Here is a 14,561-nt window from a genome sequence, read left to right as displayed (position 1 = left end):
CGGACTTCATTTATCCGGATCCCGCGGTATCCGGACAAACGACACGGGAACAGATTTTCCTCCATGTATTTTGTTTTCGTTTATCCGGACTTCAGCTTCCGGACTCGGACAAGAATTCCAGGGAACGAAAGTCGAAAATTCTTGTAATCCAGCTTCAGTTATCCGGACTACCATGAGTAAGAGGAGACACTGACCCCGCTTCGTCACCCTTTTCGCTGTGTTGGGGTTATTCCCGTCACACGTTAGGGACCTACATTCCTCTGTAGGGGAGACAACCGTGCACGATGACCCGCTTTTCTATTTGTGTGCGTTGGGTCACGTTGACCAGTCGAGTCATTTGGAAATATCTCGAGTAACTGTCCGGTTCTAGAGGGGAAAACTCCAACCCGAGGGCCTGCTGCTTACGGCCCGTTGGCCGAAGAAGACATTCCCCTAAGCGAGCTGCGATCCCTGATGCAGAGGCTCACTGTGACTGCCGTAGATGATGCTGCGGTTTCTGACTACGTTGACGTTGATAAGGATGATAACGCGTGCGCAGCTATGACTGATGACGGTGTGATAGCTGATGTTGCCTCCGATGATGTGTAGCAAGACGGTGCTGATGACGCCAGTGAGAAACAAGGCTTCGACATTTACACTTTGCGTCCGCACTGATATTCTTCGAGCAGCGCAACAGCGTGGCTCAACTCTATGCAATTAGCAAACGTTTGCAGGAATCGAGTGCATACACTACTATGTAACAACTGGGTAGTTTCATTTATAATCGAATGATGCCCGCCGGTCACATTTTTTATTTCTCTCGAAAAAAATATATGTTATCCCACCCACAAAGAGATGCAAAAGGTGCCTGACCGCAGGTCTCTGCGATATTTTCTTCTCCGTCCACGGCGCTTCGAAGCAACCGGCGTGATTTCGCGGCTTAAATTTTTTCCAACTTTGTGACCTTGTATCTCTTGAACGAGATGTCCCATTTCAACGAAATATTTTCTTCTGAGAGAGTGGATGGTGCACGTTCCACCGTGTGCTATTAAATTTATATTGTCAAGAGAAAAGTATACGAAAAAAAATTCCAAAAACGCATCAGAGAACCGTTTTACCGCAGGTTTGGAATGTCATGGTCGCTGCGCTGGATCTCCCACTGTGATGTTCTTCGCATGAGCAGAAAGATCATTCTTTGCTCTTTCGTTTGACGTCAAACACATTGCTTTATCTTCAGCCATTATCCCGTAACAACGCAGAGAACACGGCAGGGTAGGGGAAAATTCTCATTTTCGCGGCAGTTTTTACCCAAAAAGGACATCTTGAAATTTTCCAATATTTCGTACTAACATAGCTGAGACATAGCTCTTTCACGATATGCAATAAAATGTTTGCTTATTTTGGTCCCAGAGGGCGCGCAATTTTTTTTCGCACCCCTATAGGCAGCGCTCGCAGGGGTCAGACAGACGTACAAAGAGTGGACATCTACCCCGAATCATATCGTAAGGGGAGGCCTGGATTCCACGAATGGGCACTTGTTCGCTGCCTCCTATTGAAAGAAAAGTATTACCGAAGGTCGCGTCCCTTTCAGAGACCATCGTAATCCCCCCCCAAGACCGTGGCTTTCGGGCGCGACGTTGTTCTCCCCTAGTTTTGAGCATAGTTCAACTCTACCAAATTGGTGGCGCTGTCGAACACTGGCTGAGGAGAGGCATAATTCGTCGTTCCAAATCTCCAGTCATTGTCGTTGAACAGCCGCACCACGAAACAACACCAAAACGTCTCTGTGTTGATTTCAGATTTTTGAACGCTAAAATGCTAACAGAGGCATACCCAATGCACAAGACACCCTCGTCTTAAAGGCGTCTTGATCATCTGTTTTCACAAGGTCTGACGTCCAAAAAGCCTGCTTGAATGTCCGCCTTCGTAAGGAAGACGTTCCACAGGCTGCCTCTGTGATTGAACATGGGCACTTTGAGCCATTGCGCATGTTGTTCGGTCTCTGCACAGCACCGGCTATGATGCAGGGCATAATGGACAGTGAACTACAACACAACACGTTGTGGTATATATGGGCGACATGTGCATCTTCGCATACACTGTAGAAGAACGTCTTTACCTTCTAGAAAAGACACTTACTGTGCAAGCTGGGACTCAAGTAGTGCGTCTTCGTGGCACTGGAAATGAGTCTCTTAGGCACACTAATCTCAGAATCTCGGTGAAACAGGGGAAGTCAAGTCCGATATGAAATATAGCACAATACAAAAAGCAACACTGAAGTTTCCTTAGTTTAATATATAGGGTGTCTTTTTTTATGCGATACAGATTTTTCGTTAAAAAAATCTATAAGGGCTATAGACATGCTGTTTTCACTTAGATCATCTCTGGGCCGGCGGACATTATTGGCCATATGTTGCTCAACCGTCACATCACTAATTACCTAACAATCGTTAATTAACTTTTTGATTATAAAAGCTACGAAGCTGTCCCAATGAGAACATCTGTTCCTTTCGGTGACCTGATATCGTAGCCGTTTTCAGAACAAAAATCCGTTTGGTAGATCGTCCACAAAAAAATTCGTGAAGGAACGCCTTTTTTTTTTCTTCATTGCGCATCTTCGGAGACGCGTCTTTCTTTCACCCCCAACGTGAGATGGTGAAGGAGCCTCATGCGTCGAAGATGCCGCCACAGTGCCACCTCATGCATCGAAGATGAGCTTTAACTTGCGGAAACAAAAGAAAAACACATGCATCAGGCTACGCTATCGGAACTGCCTTTATCTTGGGTTGCATTTTCTGTTAAACTTTTTCCAGGACGCAAGAGGCGACAGTGTGCTCTTTCCCCCTCTCACATTGGGGGTGAAGGAAAGACGGGTCTCCGAAGATGCGCAATGAACAAAGTAAAGAAAAAAAAATTGTGTTCCTTCACTAATTTTTTGCGGACGATCTACCGAACGGATTTTTTTTTTCTGAAAACGGCTACGATATCAGGCCACTGAAAGGAACAGATGTTCTCATTGGAACAACTTCGTAGCTTTTATAATCAAAAAGTTAATTAACGATTTTTAGGTAATTAGTGATTTGGCGGTTGAGCAACATATGGCCAAGAACGTCCGCCGGCCCAGAGATGATAGAAGTGAAAATAGCATGTCTGTAGCCCTTACAGTTTTTTAATGAAAAATCTGTATCGCCTAAAAAAAAGACACCCTGTATATAAGTTTCGGGTGGGGGACCACGCTTCATCAGGTACGGTCATTAGGTACGGATCAGGTAATCTCAAAAGATGGTGTAAGGTCGGACCCGAAATGCACTGCAGCAATGATGAAGAACGGTCTCCCACAGTGTAAGACAGATGTACAGTCATCCTCAGGACTTGCTTCCCATTACAGGAAGTACATAAAAGAGGAAGAAAGGAAGTGCCAAAATAGCACGCCCGCGACCAGAACTAACAAGGAACGAAACGGTCTTGCAGTGGTCACCAGAGTGCGAACAGTGCATGAGCACTCTGAAGCAGCGACTCAGTGAAGCCTCTAACTCGGCTTGTTTCGACGCTAACCTCTCGACCAGGGTACATGTTGACGTCTCATACAACGCTTCTGGGGCTGTTCTTTTGCAAAAACATGGTTTTGACAAGAGCCGTGGAGCATGCAAGTAAAAAAAAAAAAGTCCTGGACTTAGATCAGCATGAACACTCCACTGAAATAGAGGCAATCGCTGTATACTGGGCAATCACCGTCAAGTTCCGCAAATACCTGCAAGACCTCAAGCACTTTGATCTGTAGTCAGATAACTGGGCCACTGCATACGTCATGTCTAAAACGAACCCCAACAGATGGTTCTCAAGAATGATACTAAACTTGTCCATGTACCTATTCATCATACGTACATCACATTGCCGGAGAATCCAATGTGGTTGCAGACACATTGTCAAGAACCCCGACAGCACTGAACACTGTACATGTGTTAAATGTTGCTGACTCGTGTCTTTGTGATCCCCAGAAGAGATCTGGATTTGGCAAAAGTCACAAGTGACTGAATAGTCCAAACGGCACTACGCAGAGCAGCCATGTACATCGCGAGTACCAGCTGGCGAATGACACATTTGTGTAAAAAGGTGCGAGGCACAGTTCATCTCATAGTCGAAGTCTCAAAGTCCCTGCAATGGGCAGCAATACAGTGCCACCATGGCAACGACGGCCATGGAGACAGCATGTGTACTAGGTCAAAGATACAGAGAAGGTACCATTGGCCAAAAATGCATCGTGACGTGAAAAGCTGCAACACATGTCAAGTGTACAACCACTCAACAGGAGTACAGCCAAGATCGCTGCACCCTAGAACGCTACCAAAGACACCATTAGAAAAAGTCGCTTTAGACCATGTTGGCCCAACCAATACATGACGAAAACAAATATTTCATCACCGCAGTCGACTTAGCCACCAGATTTATCATCACGTGACCAGTCATCCACAAGTCAACCAAACATGTGATTCACTTCATTGAAGGCAGCATTGTCCTAACCTTTGCAACATTTCAGGAAATGATCACAGACAACGACAAGGTGTTGACTTGAAAAGCTGCTGCTAAATCCTTTGCTGACCACTGCATCAAACACACTCTCACAGTGCCGTATGCTCCGGAGACAAACAGGGTAGTGGAACGTGCAAATGGGAAAATCCTTCCTACCCTCAGCGAAAACGTAGGAGACAACATTAATACGGGAAGCGAGTACCTGCAGACACCCACTTTTCAAGTACCACCAGCACCAACCACGAGGGGCTCAGGTCATTTCCTTTTGCATTATTGTTCAGCTACACCCCACGTCGACTTGTGGACAATGAGTTAGGCATGCCTGCAGTCAACTCATCACTCAACGCAGAAGAGCTACATGACGTTTCTCACACAAATCTCACGAAGTACCTGCAGGCTGCAGAACATGAAAAGAACCTAAAATTACAGGTTCAGGCCTCCGTATAAAACAGGTGATAAAGTGTGGCACACAAATGGTACGCGTCAGGACAAACTTGGCCAGCTCTACGAGAGGCCTTACATGATAGTGGCAAGTGACGAAGATACGTTCACTATCTCAAAGCCTTCTGCATCTAGCTCTGAACAGACACGGCTTGACACTGCCAAGAGTATGTATACAATTGGAACCGATATCTATTCCAAAGCAAATATGTTCAAATTGTTTTGAAGCTGCATTCAAAACCCCAAAAATGTCTTAAGAAAGGGCATAAAACAAAGTGAGTGCTGTTTCATACCAAGACCCGGAGGTACATATCCCATGCACGTGCAGCATATCCAGATATATGTTGTACATGCATTTGGCTAAGTTACATAACCGTTCGCTTCCTTATTAAAATGGATATTCACAGAACCCTCATTTTTTTCTTGAGAAGTGAATACAGTATACAGTTACTATTAGTTGTATACAGTTGACTATTATACTAAATACAGTATAATAGTCAATTTTTTTACAAAGAGAAGCAGCAGAAGTAGAGTTCAAATGTAGCATCGAAGCAGAAAAACCTCTATAGCCATAGATGATTTCACACAAGTCCCCAGTGTATATTAGCATATCAATGTCAACAGCATAAATAAATGATGCCTTACCTCCACTGAGTAATAGCAAGGGTATACAGAGTGTAGGCACCAATGCAGCCCAATGTAACAGCTGCGAACTTGCCTCCACATTTGTAGTACTGAAAATGAATGTCATAAAAAAGTACATTAGATTGCTTTTACAGCCAACTGCAAACACTGTGAATGTTGTAGGACACTTCGTATAACCTTTTCAAGTCATCACAGATGTACAGGAGTACATCCTCCAGCACGCAGGGTGTGTTTATTATGTTCAGTGTGTCATATGAGAAAAGGGAAAAGCTGCGAGGTGCAGAATGGACAACAGCAACAGGGGGCAGACGAACTAGCTGTGGTCAAGCTAAAGCAAGGTAGTACTATTCATGTCCACTGCCCCCCCCCCCTCCCACACACAGACACACACACACTCCTTGGAAAAAATCCTGGCGGCACTCCTGGCTACTGCCTTCATTTTGCATCACAGCTTTCTCTCTCTGTGCTTATTCACGATGAGTTCGAGAATTATTTCACCTTGTGCATCACATGTGGGCATAAAAAGGAGTCGCATTTGATGCAGGCAGCAAAATGCTCATTCAGGGAAAGAATTGCGTATCATACTGCAATGCTCAACACAAGTGGACAGCACAGGGGTGCCCTCCAATGTAGACGAAAGCGTGCTAGACAAACATAATGCATTCTGGACAAGTCCTGGCCACACGTCACAGCAAACGTCAACGCACACGTGACCTTAAAGATGCTCCGTTTGCAAACAAACGTGTTTGCTCTTTCCACCACGATATAATTATTGTTATCCGAGAACATCGCAGTAAAACATGTAGTTTTGTACATGAGACCTCATACTGTTTACCCTTCCGAAGATGTGACAACAACCCAACGTGAGACGCACTGAGCAGGTGCGATATACTGCTTGCGACATACTTGTCTGGAATTTCCAACCTGTGATCCACCTGTCCCCTATCGAAGCGTCACCGCGAATGACCCATACCATTATCTCCTCTCAGGGGAGGCCGTGTTTCACACAACGCCACCAACCGGAAGTGATCAGCTGTGATACTTGAGTGCCTAGTGCGTCGTCTGCTATCATTCATGGTAGCGGACGATGCCCAGGAATCACAGATAATCCCTCCCGGTTGGTGGCATTGTGTGAAACACGGCCTCCCGTCAGAGGCGATAATGGTATGGGTCACACCGCCGATAGGGGACAGGTGGGCCGCGGGCTGAAGATTACAGACAAGTATGTTGCAAGCAGTACTTAAACTAGAAAGCAGTGCCGGATTTAAAGGGGGGGGCAAACGGGGCGCATGCCCCAGGGCCCCCACTAAAAGGGGCCCCCACCACTGAAATTGTCACTGCTTCTTCTACAAACGATACGGTTTTGGGTTCTCGCCAAAACCACATATGGAGCAAGAACTTTCGTGTACTTGGAGAATACCACCCCAGTTGAAAGATATGCGTATAGTTCACTGTCATAATTCAGTTGTTCATGTTCTTAGGCACCTTGAGGCTTGTGTTAACATAAGGCTCAAGGTGAAGGACACAATGTTGTGTGTTTCAGCCTGAGAGCAGTTGCTTTCTATCGTGTACGGTTCATGCATAACCAGGGGCATAATGCTGAAGACATGTTCGAAGCTCTATTCGACGCACATGGCATAAACATCAAGGAAGGCAGGGTAGTCCTACGACAATGCTGCATCCATGAGTAGAACGTACAAAGGTCTTCAAGCACGAGTACGACAGAAAAAGCACCTGGCTACGTGGGTTCCTTGCTCATGGCGCTGTCTGAATCTGGTGGCAAAAGTAGCTGCTGGGTGCTGCAGTGCTGCTGTTGCCTTTTTAGATTCCATCGAGCAAGTATACGAGTTCTTTACAGCATCCACGCACAGACACAAAGATACACACGAAGACACAGGTGATGAGCAACCTCACCACAACGGTGTCCGGCGACTGCTTAACAAAGCAGCCCGTTCCAGAAGCGAAAACACGGTGGTCCTATAGAGCGGATGTTGTGTAAGCCGTCAGGGGATACTGTCTTTTCTTTAGAACGTTATTACGTCTTCAAAAGTCGTTAAACGTCGTTACGTCCTTAAAACGTTAAAACGTCTCTACGATATTAGTATTACTAGCAATCGAGATGAAATGGCTGAAGTGCGCTTTAAAGGGACTATGAAATTTCCCGAACCCCCATACTTTTTTTCGATGGAAACTGTTCTTCCCGCAGAGAAACTAATATGCCACAAATTTTTCCGGACGAAATCGCTCCACTCTGCGAGGAGCGCGCGCTGGAAATGTCTCTTCCGCGTTCCTCCTCTCCCGCGCATATTTCCCTGCCGATGGTGTAACTGTACGGACCGCTCTTCGGTTCCCCGTTACGTCACCGGTGTTGCACAATGGCAAGTAATGCCGCGAGCTCGCGCTGTGGCTGCCGCCACTGCCGAAATCTGCCGATCGCGCGAAAGCTGCTGTCATGGAGGTTTCCACTCCCGATGAACGCATACGGGGGATCCTACGGCGCATGCTCCTGGCGGGATTCCTCGGCTCGGCAACACGTCACGATGACGTGTTGCAGAGCCGGCCGTGGTCGCGTCAAGTTACCCGTTGTGTCTCCGCTCGGCAGCTCGTCACGGCGCGGCGCCAGCTGTCCTCCCTTCGCCGCTCCGTTTAAATTCGCTCCCGAGAAATCCGCTCGCGCGATGAAAGTAAAATTTCGGTTCTAGACTCAGAAAAATGTCTTCTTTCGAACGAAACGAAGAAAAAAATCGTTTCATAGTCCCTTTAAAACCGGCGGTGTCATTGACTTGGGAATTAATGCGGCGTTTTGGGACGACAGAGTGGACAAGAATAGCAAAACGTTACAAAATCCACAGATAGACCTGAACAGCAACCTGAACATGCTTTGACCTGAAGGCGTGAAGCATTCGATCACTACCGCATGGTTGGGGAAGATGTAACTGGAACGAGGGAATTTACTGCAGTAAGGTAGCGCAATCGACGATCCAGTGTCTGACGTCACCAGGCTACGTAAATGCCCCTGAAGCACGGTTTAGTGACACTTCATAAAAGTTCCGGAGAAAGGACTTTCTCCAGCCCTTGAATCAATTTAGCTTCTCTTGATCAACCGCTTTCCACGTATGAAAAGCTATCGTCCTGGTTCGGTATCTCTTTAGAGAAATCTGCATCTGCTAAGGCATTTTTGCAAGACGAGGTCGGCAGCCGAGAATCTTACGCAGTGATCATGGAGAAAAGAGTGAAGGAAGTTTTCCCTTATGTAGAGGTTGCTCTTCATATAGATCTCAGTGTGATGGTTAGCAGCAGTTCCTGTGAGCGTTCACTTTCGATACTGAAGCTCATAAAGAACAGTCATGGGGCAACCATGACGCAGGGCAGACACCTTGTCACTCTTATGCAAAGGGACATCCTTAAACAGCTTGATTTTACAGAGCTCATTACCGATTTTTGAGTAAGGACGGCAACGAAGGTTCCAGTTTGCGCTGGCAGCGTAATGTAGTTTCGAATAGGTTGCAAGATAGTAGACACGGGATCTTAAAAGATGTTCACTGTAAAAGCTAACGTAAAGTATTCTTTCTGGAAACTGTGTGGTAATAAACGAACCAAATACTGGTAATCCCAAAATTCGCTTTCACCCCCCCCCCACCCCCGCCGGCGCACTCCGCCACAATGCTCAGCCACTAAGCGGGAAGCGGCCTTACAGGATATGAATTCAATGGGAGATAGAGTTTATGCCAATTAACAGCAAAACAGAATACAATTTTTAAGATGTCATCATCTAATTGAGAAGAACGCCATGTAAAGAACCCCTGGAGACATGAAAGGCGCTAGCAGAATATAAACCTAGTGCACCTTGGCCAAATTAATTTTAATGCATTGTGCTTATGGGGATTCCATCGATTTTTGCACAGCGCCCATGCTTAGACTACGATTTTTTGACAAAGACAGTCAAATTCTGGAAATGTCATCGCCTATTTTTGTTCAGTATGTCCTCCAGGCCACATACCAACCACGGCACGATGTGTGAGTGTTAATCCTGATGCACCCAGGGCTTACAAAGTTGCGACTCGGACCGGGTTCAGCTCCTAGGCGCTCGACGGACTCGAAGTCCCAGTATTATCGTAATACGCATGCGCTGAGACTGTACGGCCGATTTGAAGCAGTTCGAAAGGCGAACGGTCATTTTTTTTTTCAGATTTCGAAAAGGCTGAGAGAATAGACAACTTTATGTTGAGTGAGTAATATACAAATGATATCGTTTTGTATTTTATATCGCTTTTATATACACACTAACAACTACAACTTGATAAAAGTGTCCATTTCGAGTGCCGTTTTGCAAGTGATTTTGTCAAACGCGACCTTTCAGGGTGCAACAGGAGAACAAGATACGGGGTTCAAATCCCGTGATCTTACTTTCACATATAATCAGCTTAGGATATCTTTATTATCGTTATATCAAATGATATTAAGCCCCGAACTTGATGAAATTCGCCATTTGGCCATTTTGAGGGCCGCTCTGGAAGTGATTTTGTCAAACGCGACCTCTCAGGGTGCAACTGGGGAACTGTACTGGGTTCAAACCCCGTGATCTTACTTTCACATATACATATTACAAAATTAGCTTAGGTCATCTTTAATATTATTTATTTTTATATCAAATACTAAGGCCCGAGGTTGATGAAATTGGCTACTTGGACATTTTGAGTGCCGTTTTGGAAGCGATTTTGTCAAACGTGACCTCACATCCGGCGCTCAAAATGGTGCCGGCTCTTTCACATATACGAGGGTGGTTCCATAAGTTTCCGGCCCGACCAACTTTTAATAGTCATAGAGACGAAACAAGTGTATCACTTTTCGACATAGTCACCCTTAATTTCGATGCACTTTTGATACCTTTCAACCAGCATTCTTATACCTTGCAAAAATAGTCCGAAGTTTTGTCCGCAGAATGCTGGAAAACTGCCTCTTGCACCTCACTATCGTTTTGAAATCTTCCCTCTTCAAGTTTGAGAACAGGAAGTAGTCACTCGGTGGCAAGTCTAGACTGTAGGGTGGGTTGTGGATTTCTTCGAAGCCGCACTCCTTCAGTGCAGACTTGGCAACAGAAGCCGTGTGGACAGGGACATTGTCCTGGAGCAACCGGACACCTCGACTCAACCTGCCGCGCCTCTTTTCCATGATGGCGTCTCGCAGTCGGTGCAGGAGTGAAGCACAATAAGTCGCATTCACTGTGGTGTTCCTCTCTTTGAAGTCGATGAGGAGGATCCCGTGACAATCCCAAAATATTGTTGCCATGATCTTCCTTGTGGATTGTGTGACCTTGGCTTTTCTTGGGGGTGCTTCCCCTGGTTTGCGCCATTCCATCGACTCCTTTTTCGAAAGCGGATCATAGTAGAGCACCATAGTGTGATCCCCTGTGACAAATGACTTGAATATTTCTTCTTCGTTCTTGACAGAGCTCCAAAAACTCTTTGGCGCAGACGACGCGCCGTTGCTTTTGAACTGACGAGAGAAGTCGTGCCACCCATCTCGCACTGACCTTTTTCATGTGAAGGCCCTCGCCGATGATGCGAAAAACGGTTGTTTTGGAAAGCCTCAGCCTTTCTTTCAGCACTTCCTCCTCGACAAGAGAAAAATTTTCTTGTGTCACCACTTCCACTGGACGACCATCGCGTGGATCATCTTTAATGGACTCTCGCCCTAGTCGGAACTGCTTAGCACAGTCTTTTACCGTTGTGTACGACGGAGAGGCTTCCCTGTACACATTGTCCAGTCGCGCTTTAATTTCTTTAGATGAAAGTCCCTCTGAAAGTCCCTCTGTTGTCAAGAATTTTATCACAGCGCGGTACTCGATTTTTTCCATTTTATCTGAAGAGTGCACCCTGGCTGTTTCAAATGCCGCTCTCCAACCGACAAAACCTAGGAGAGGGTTGAGGATGGTGCTCTGGCCCTCCGATAGATGGCGCCACGCGTCCTTAATCGCATTTTCAAATTCGCGCGCATTTTCTACCTCGGGCCGGAAACTTATGGAACCACCCTCGTACATATTACAAAATCAGCTTAGGACATCTTTAATATTATTGTCATATTAAATGTTAAGTCCCGAAGTTGATGAAATTGGCCATTTGGCCATTTCGAGTGCCGTTTTGGAAGCGATTTTGTCAAACTAGACCTCTCAGGGTGCAACAGGGGAACAAGGTACGGGATGCAAACCCCGTGATCTTACTTTCAAATATACATATTAAAAAATCAGCTTTTTGCATCATTAATATTATTGTTATATCAAATGATATTAAGCCCCGAAGCTGGTGAAATTGGCCATTTGGCCAATTCGAGTGCCATTTTGGAAGCGATTTGGTAAAACGCGACCTCTCAGGGTGCAGAAGGGGAAAATGGTACCGGGCTCAAACTCCGAAATCTGGATTTCATGTATACATTCTGTAAAACCAGCTTAAGGCATTTTTTATATTATTTTTATATGAGCTCGTATTAAGCCCCAAATTTGATAGCGTTTCATTTCTTTCTTTCTTTTTTTTTTCTTTTTTTACCCTTCGCGAGTGTCGTTTTGGAAGCAGTTTCTTTAAACGCGACCTCTCCATGTACAGGGGAAACAGGTACGCCCTGGCACCAGGATTAAAGGGGCTTCGCACGTTTTAAAGGGCTCGATCTGCTGCCGAACGTTACGGTAGCCTCTGTTACAATCCCAGTACAAGCCGTTCATAGTATCCTTTTGGCACCATAATACAAATCATTTGAGTCATTGTAAAGGGCCCTGCTGCCGCCTTTTCCAAATTTTGCGGTGGTTTCCGATGCAATCACAGGAGAGGGGCATAACATAAGCCGTCGCGTCTTTATATGTGTGTAAAATGTCTGCCTCCACGATTAAAGGGGTTTTTATCCGCTTTAAAGGGATTTTATGGAGTTCGCGGCCGCATCCGTTATAATTCCAGTAGAATGGCAATAGCATAAGCCGTTGCGAATACGTATATCCGAAGTTTTGTCCGCAAAATGCCGGAAAACTGCCTCTTGCACCTGACTATCGTTTTGAAATCTCCGTCCTCTGAGATCCCTCTTCAAGTTTGAGAACAGGAAGTAGTCACTCGGTGACTTTGGAACTATGATACAAGGGGTATCGACCGTTTAAAGGGCTCTGCTGCCGCATTTTCCCTATTTTGCAGTAGCCTCTACTACAATCCCAGTAGAAGGGCATAGCACAAGCCATTGATGACATGTCATTGGCAGCATGATACAAGAAGTCTCGCCCATTTCGAAGTGCTATACTGCATCCTTTTCCTATATTTGCAGTTGCCTGTGTTATGATCTCGGTACAACGTGGTGTTCATTGCAGCCAAAACAGACACACACTCAGACAGAGAACACACAACACAAACTGTCTGAGTGTGTGTCTGTTTTGGCTGCAATGAACACCACGTTGAACTTGAACCAACTACCCCAGCTTGCCACCCTTGTGATGATCTCGGTAGAATGGCATAGTATAAGTTGCTGATAATAAGTCTTTGGCTGCATGACACAAGGGGTTTTGCTCGTTTAAGAGGGCTCTGCTGCCACGTTTTCCGAATTTGGCGATCGCCTGTGCTATAACTCCAGCAGAATAGCATTGCACAAGCCACTGATAACTTGCTTTCTTTCGCTCCATGATACAGGAAGTGTCGCCCGTTTTTAAAGGCCTTGCTGCCGCCGTATCCGAATTTTGCGGTCCCCTCTTGCGCAATCCCGGTAGAAAGGCATGGCATAAGCCGTCATGAATATGCCTTTGGTACCATTTGGGGTTTCGTACGTTTCAAAGGACCCTGCTGCTGCCTTTTCCGAATTTTGTGGTCGCTTCTATTGCAATCCCAGAAGAGCGTCATAAGCAGTTGAGAATATCTGTTTGGAACCATGATTAAAGAGGTTTTGCCCGTTCTAAAGGTCTCTGTTGAGGTCTTTTACGGATTTTGCGGTCGCCTCCATTACAATCCCAGTGGGAAGGGCAATAGCATAAGCCGTCTCGAATATGCCTTTGGCACAATGATACAAAGGGTTTTGCTCGTTTTAAAGGGCTCTGCCGGCGCCATTTACGAATTTTGACGGTCACCACTATTAAAATCCCAGTACAAGGGCCTAGTATAAGTCGTTAATAATGGCTTCGCTATGCAGAATACACCAGCGACTCTTTGTGGTGTATTCCTTGGATGCCCCTGCCATCATCGGGGTTGCAGAAAGGTTACTTTTTACTTTTCTCAAAGAAGCTGGCAAGTGATGCAATGTTTCAGAAGGAGACTGTGGGTCATTTTTTGCAGGTAGCCGTGTAAGCGAATCATGGACTTCTCTATGCGTGCTGCACTTCGAGAAAAATTGGTTGATTACCATGAACTGTGAAATTCAAACGGCTTCGTAACGGATATGTATTTTCATCTATGACGTCTTTTCCTCAGACTTTAGCTCCAGTGCTCGTAGGTGTCTGCTGCCGTGTAAATGTTCGGACTGCCGGCGATTTGCCGTGCGAGTTCCCTTTTGTGCCCCGTATCTTGGCAAGTTTTTTTCCATGCCATATCGTCGTGGCTCTCTCATGCTGAATTCAAACGTCAGGTATCTGCTTTTAATCCGTTGCGCAACTCGTTGCACCGAAGAGCAACGACAATTTCCTCTCTGCCATTGTTGTTGCGGCTGGCACTATCATCAATGCGCATAGAAGGGGGGGGGGGGTATACGTTTCTTTCGGAAAGGTCAGCCTGACCGAAGGTCGGCAGAAGCCAAGATGCGGTACCCGGCGTGATAAGATGTCTGCGTGATTTCGAGTGGAGCGAAAGATATGGGGTACATCTTTATGGATACATATCTATGGGTATATGCATTGGTGGCTAAGCTGTATCAGGAAATCTCATGAATTACAGGGGGTGGGGGTAATGAAACCCCTGGAAAGGGCCGCAGTTATAGCAAAGTACGTTAGCGTAAACAGCTGAGCGGTATAG

The 14,561-nt window shown here is 45.9% G+C and overlaps 1 protein-coding gene across 4 annotated transcripts in view; it reads right to left on the bottom strand.

Annotated features, from left to right (window-relative positions):
* Window positions 1-14,561, bottom strand: part of LOC135388563 (iron-sulfur clusters transporter ABCB7, mitochondrial-like) — a 281,999-nt gene that overhangs the window by 128,629 nt on the left and 138,809 nt on the right. For all 4 annotated transcript variants that reach the window (XM_064618184.1, XM_064618182.1, XM_064618183.1 and 1 more), the window contains one exon: window positions 5,596-5,684. In XM_064618184.1, the coding sequence (XP_064474254.1) occupies window positions 5,596-5,684 (89 nt within the window). The remainder of the gene's footprint in view (window positions 1-5,595; window positions 5,685-14,561) is intronic.

The sequence above is a fragment of the Ornithodoros turicata genome, chromosome 3 (assembly GCF_037126465.1).
Source record: "Ornithodoros turicata isolate Travis chromosome 3, ASM3712646v1, whole genome shotgun sequence".
Lineage (NCBI taxonomy): Eukaryota > Metazoa > Arthropoda > Arachnida > Ixodida > Argasidae > Ornithodoros > Ornithodoros turicata.
The sequence above is the reverse complement of the archived record's forward strand: the minus strand, read 5'-3'. Positions and strand labels throughout refer to the sequence as shown.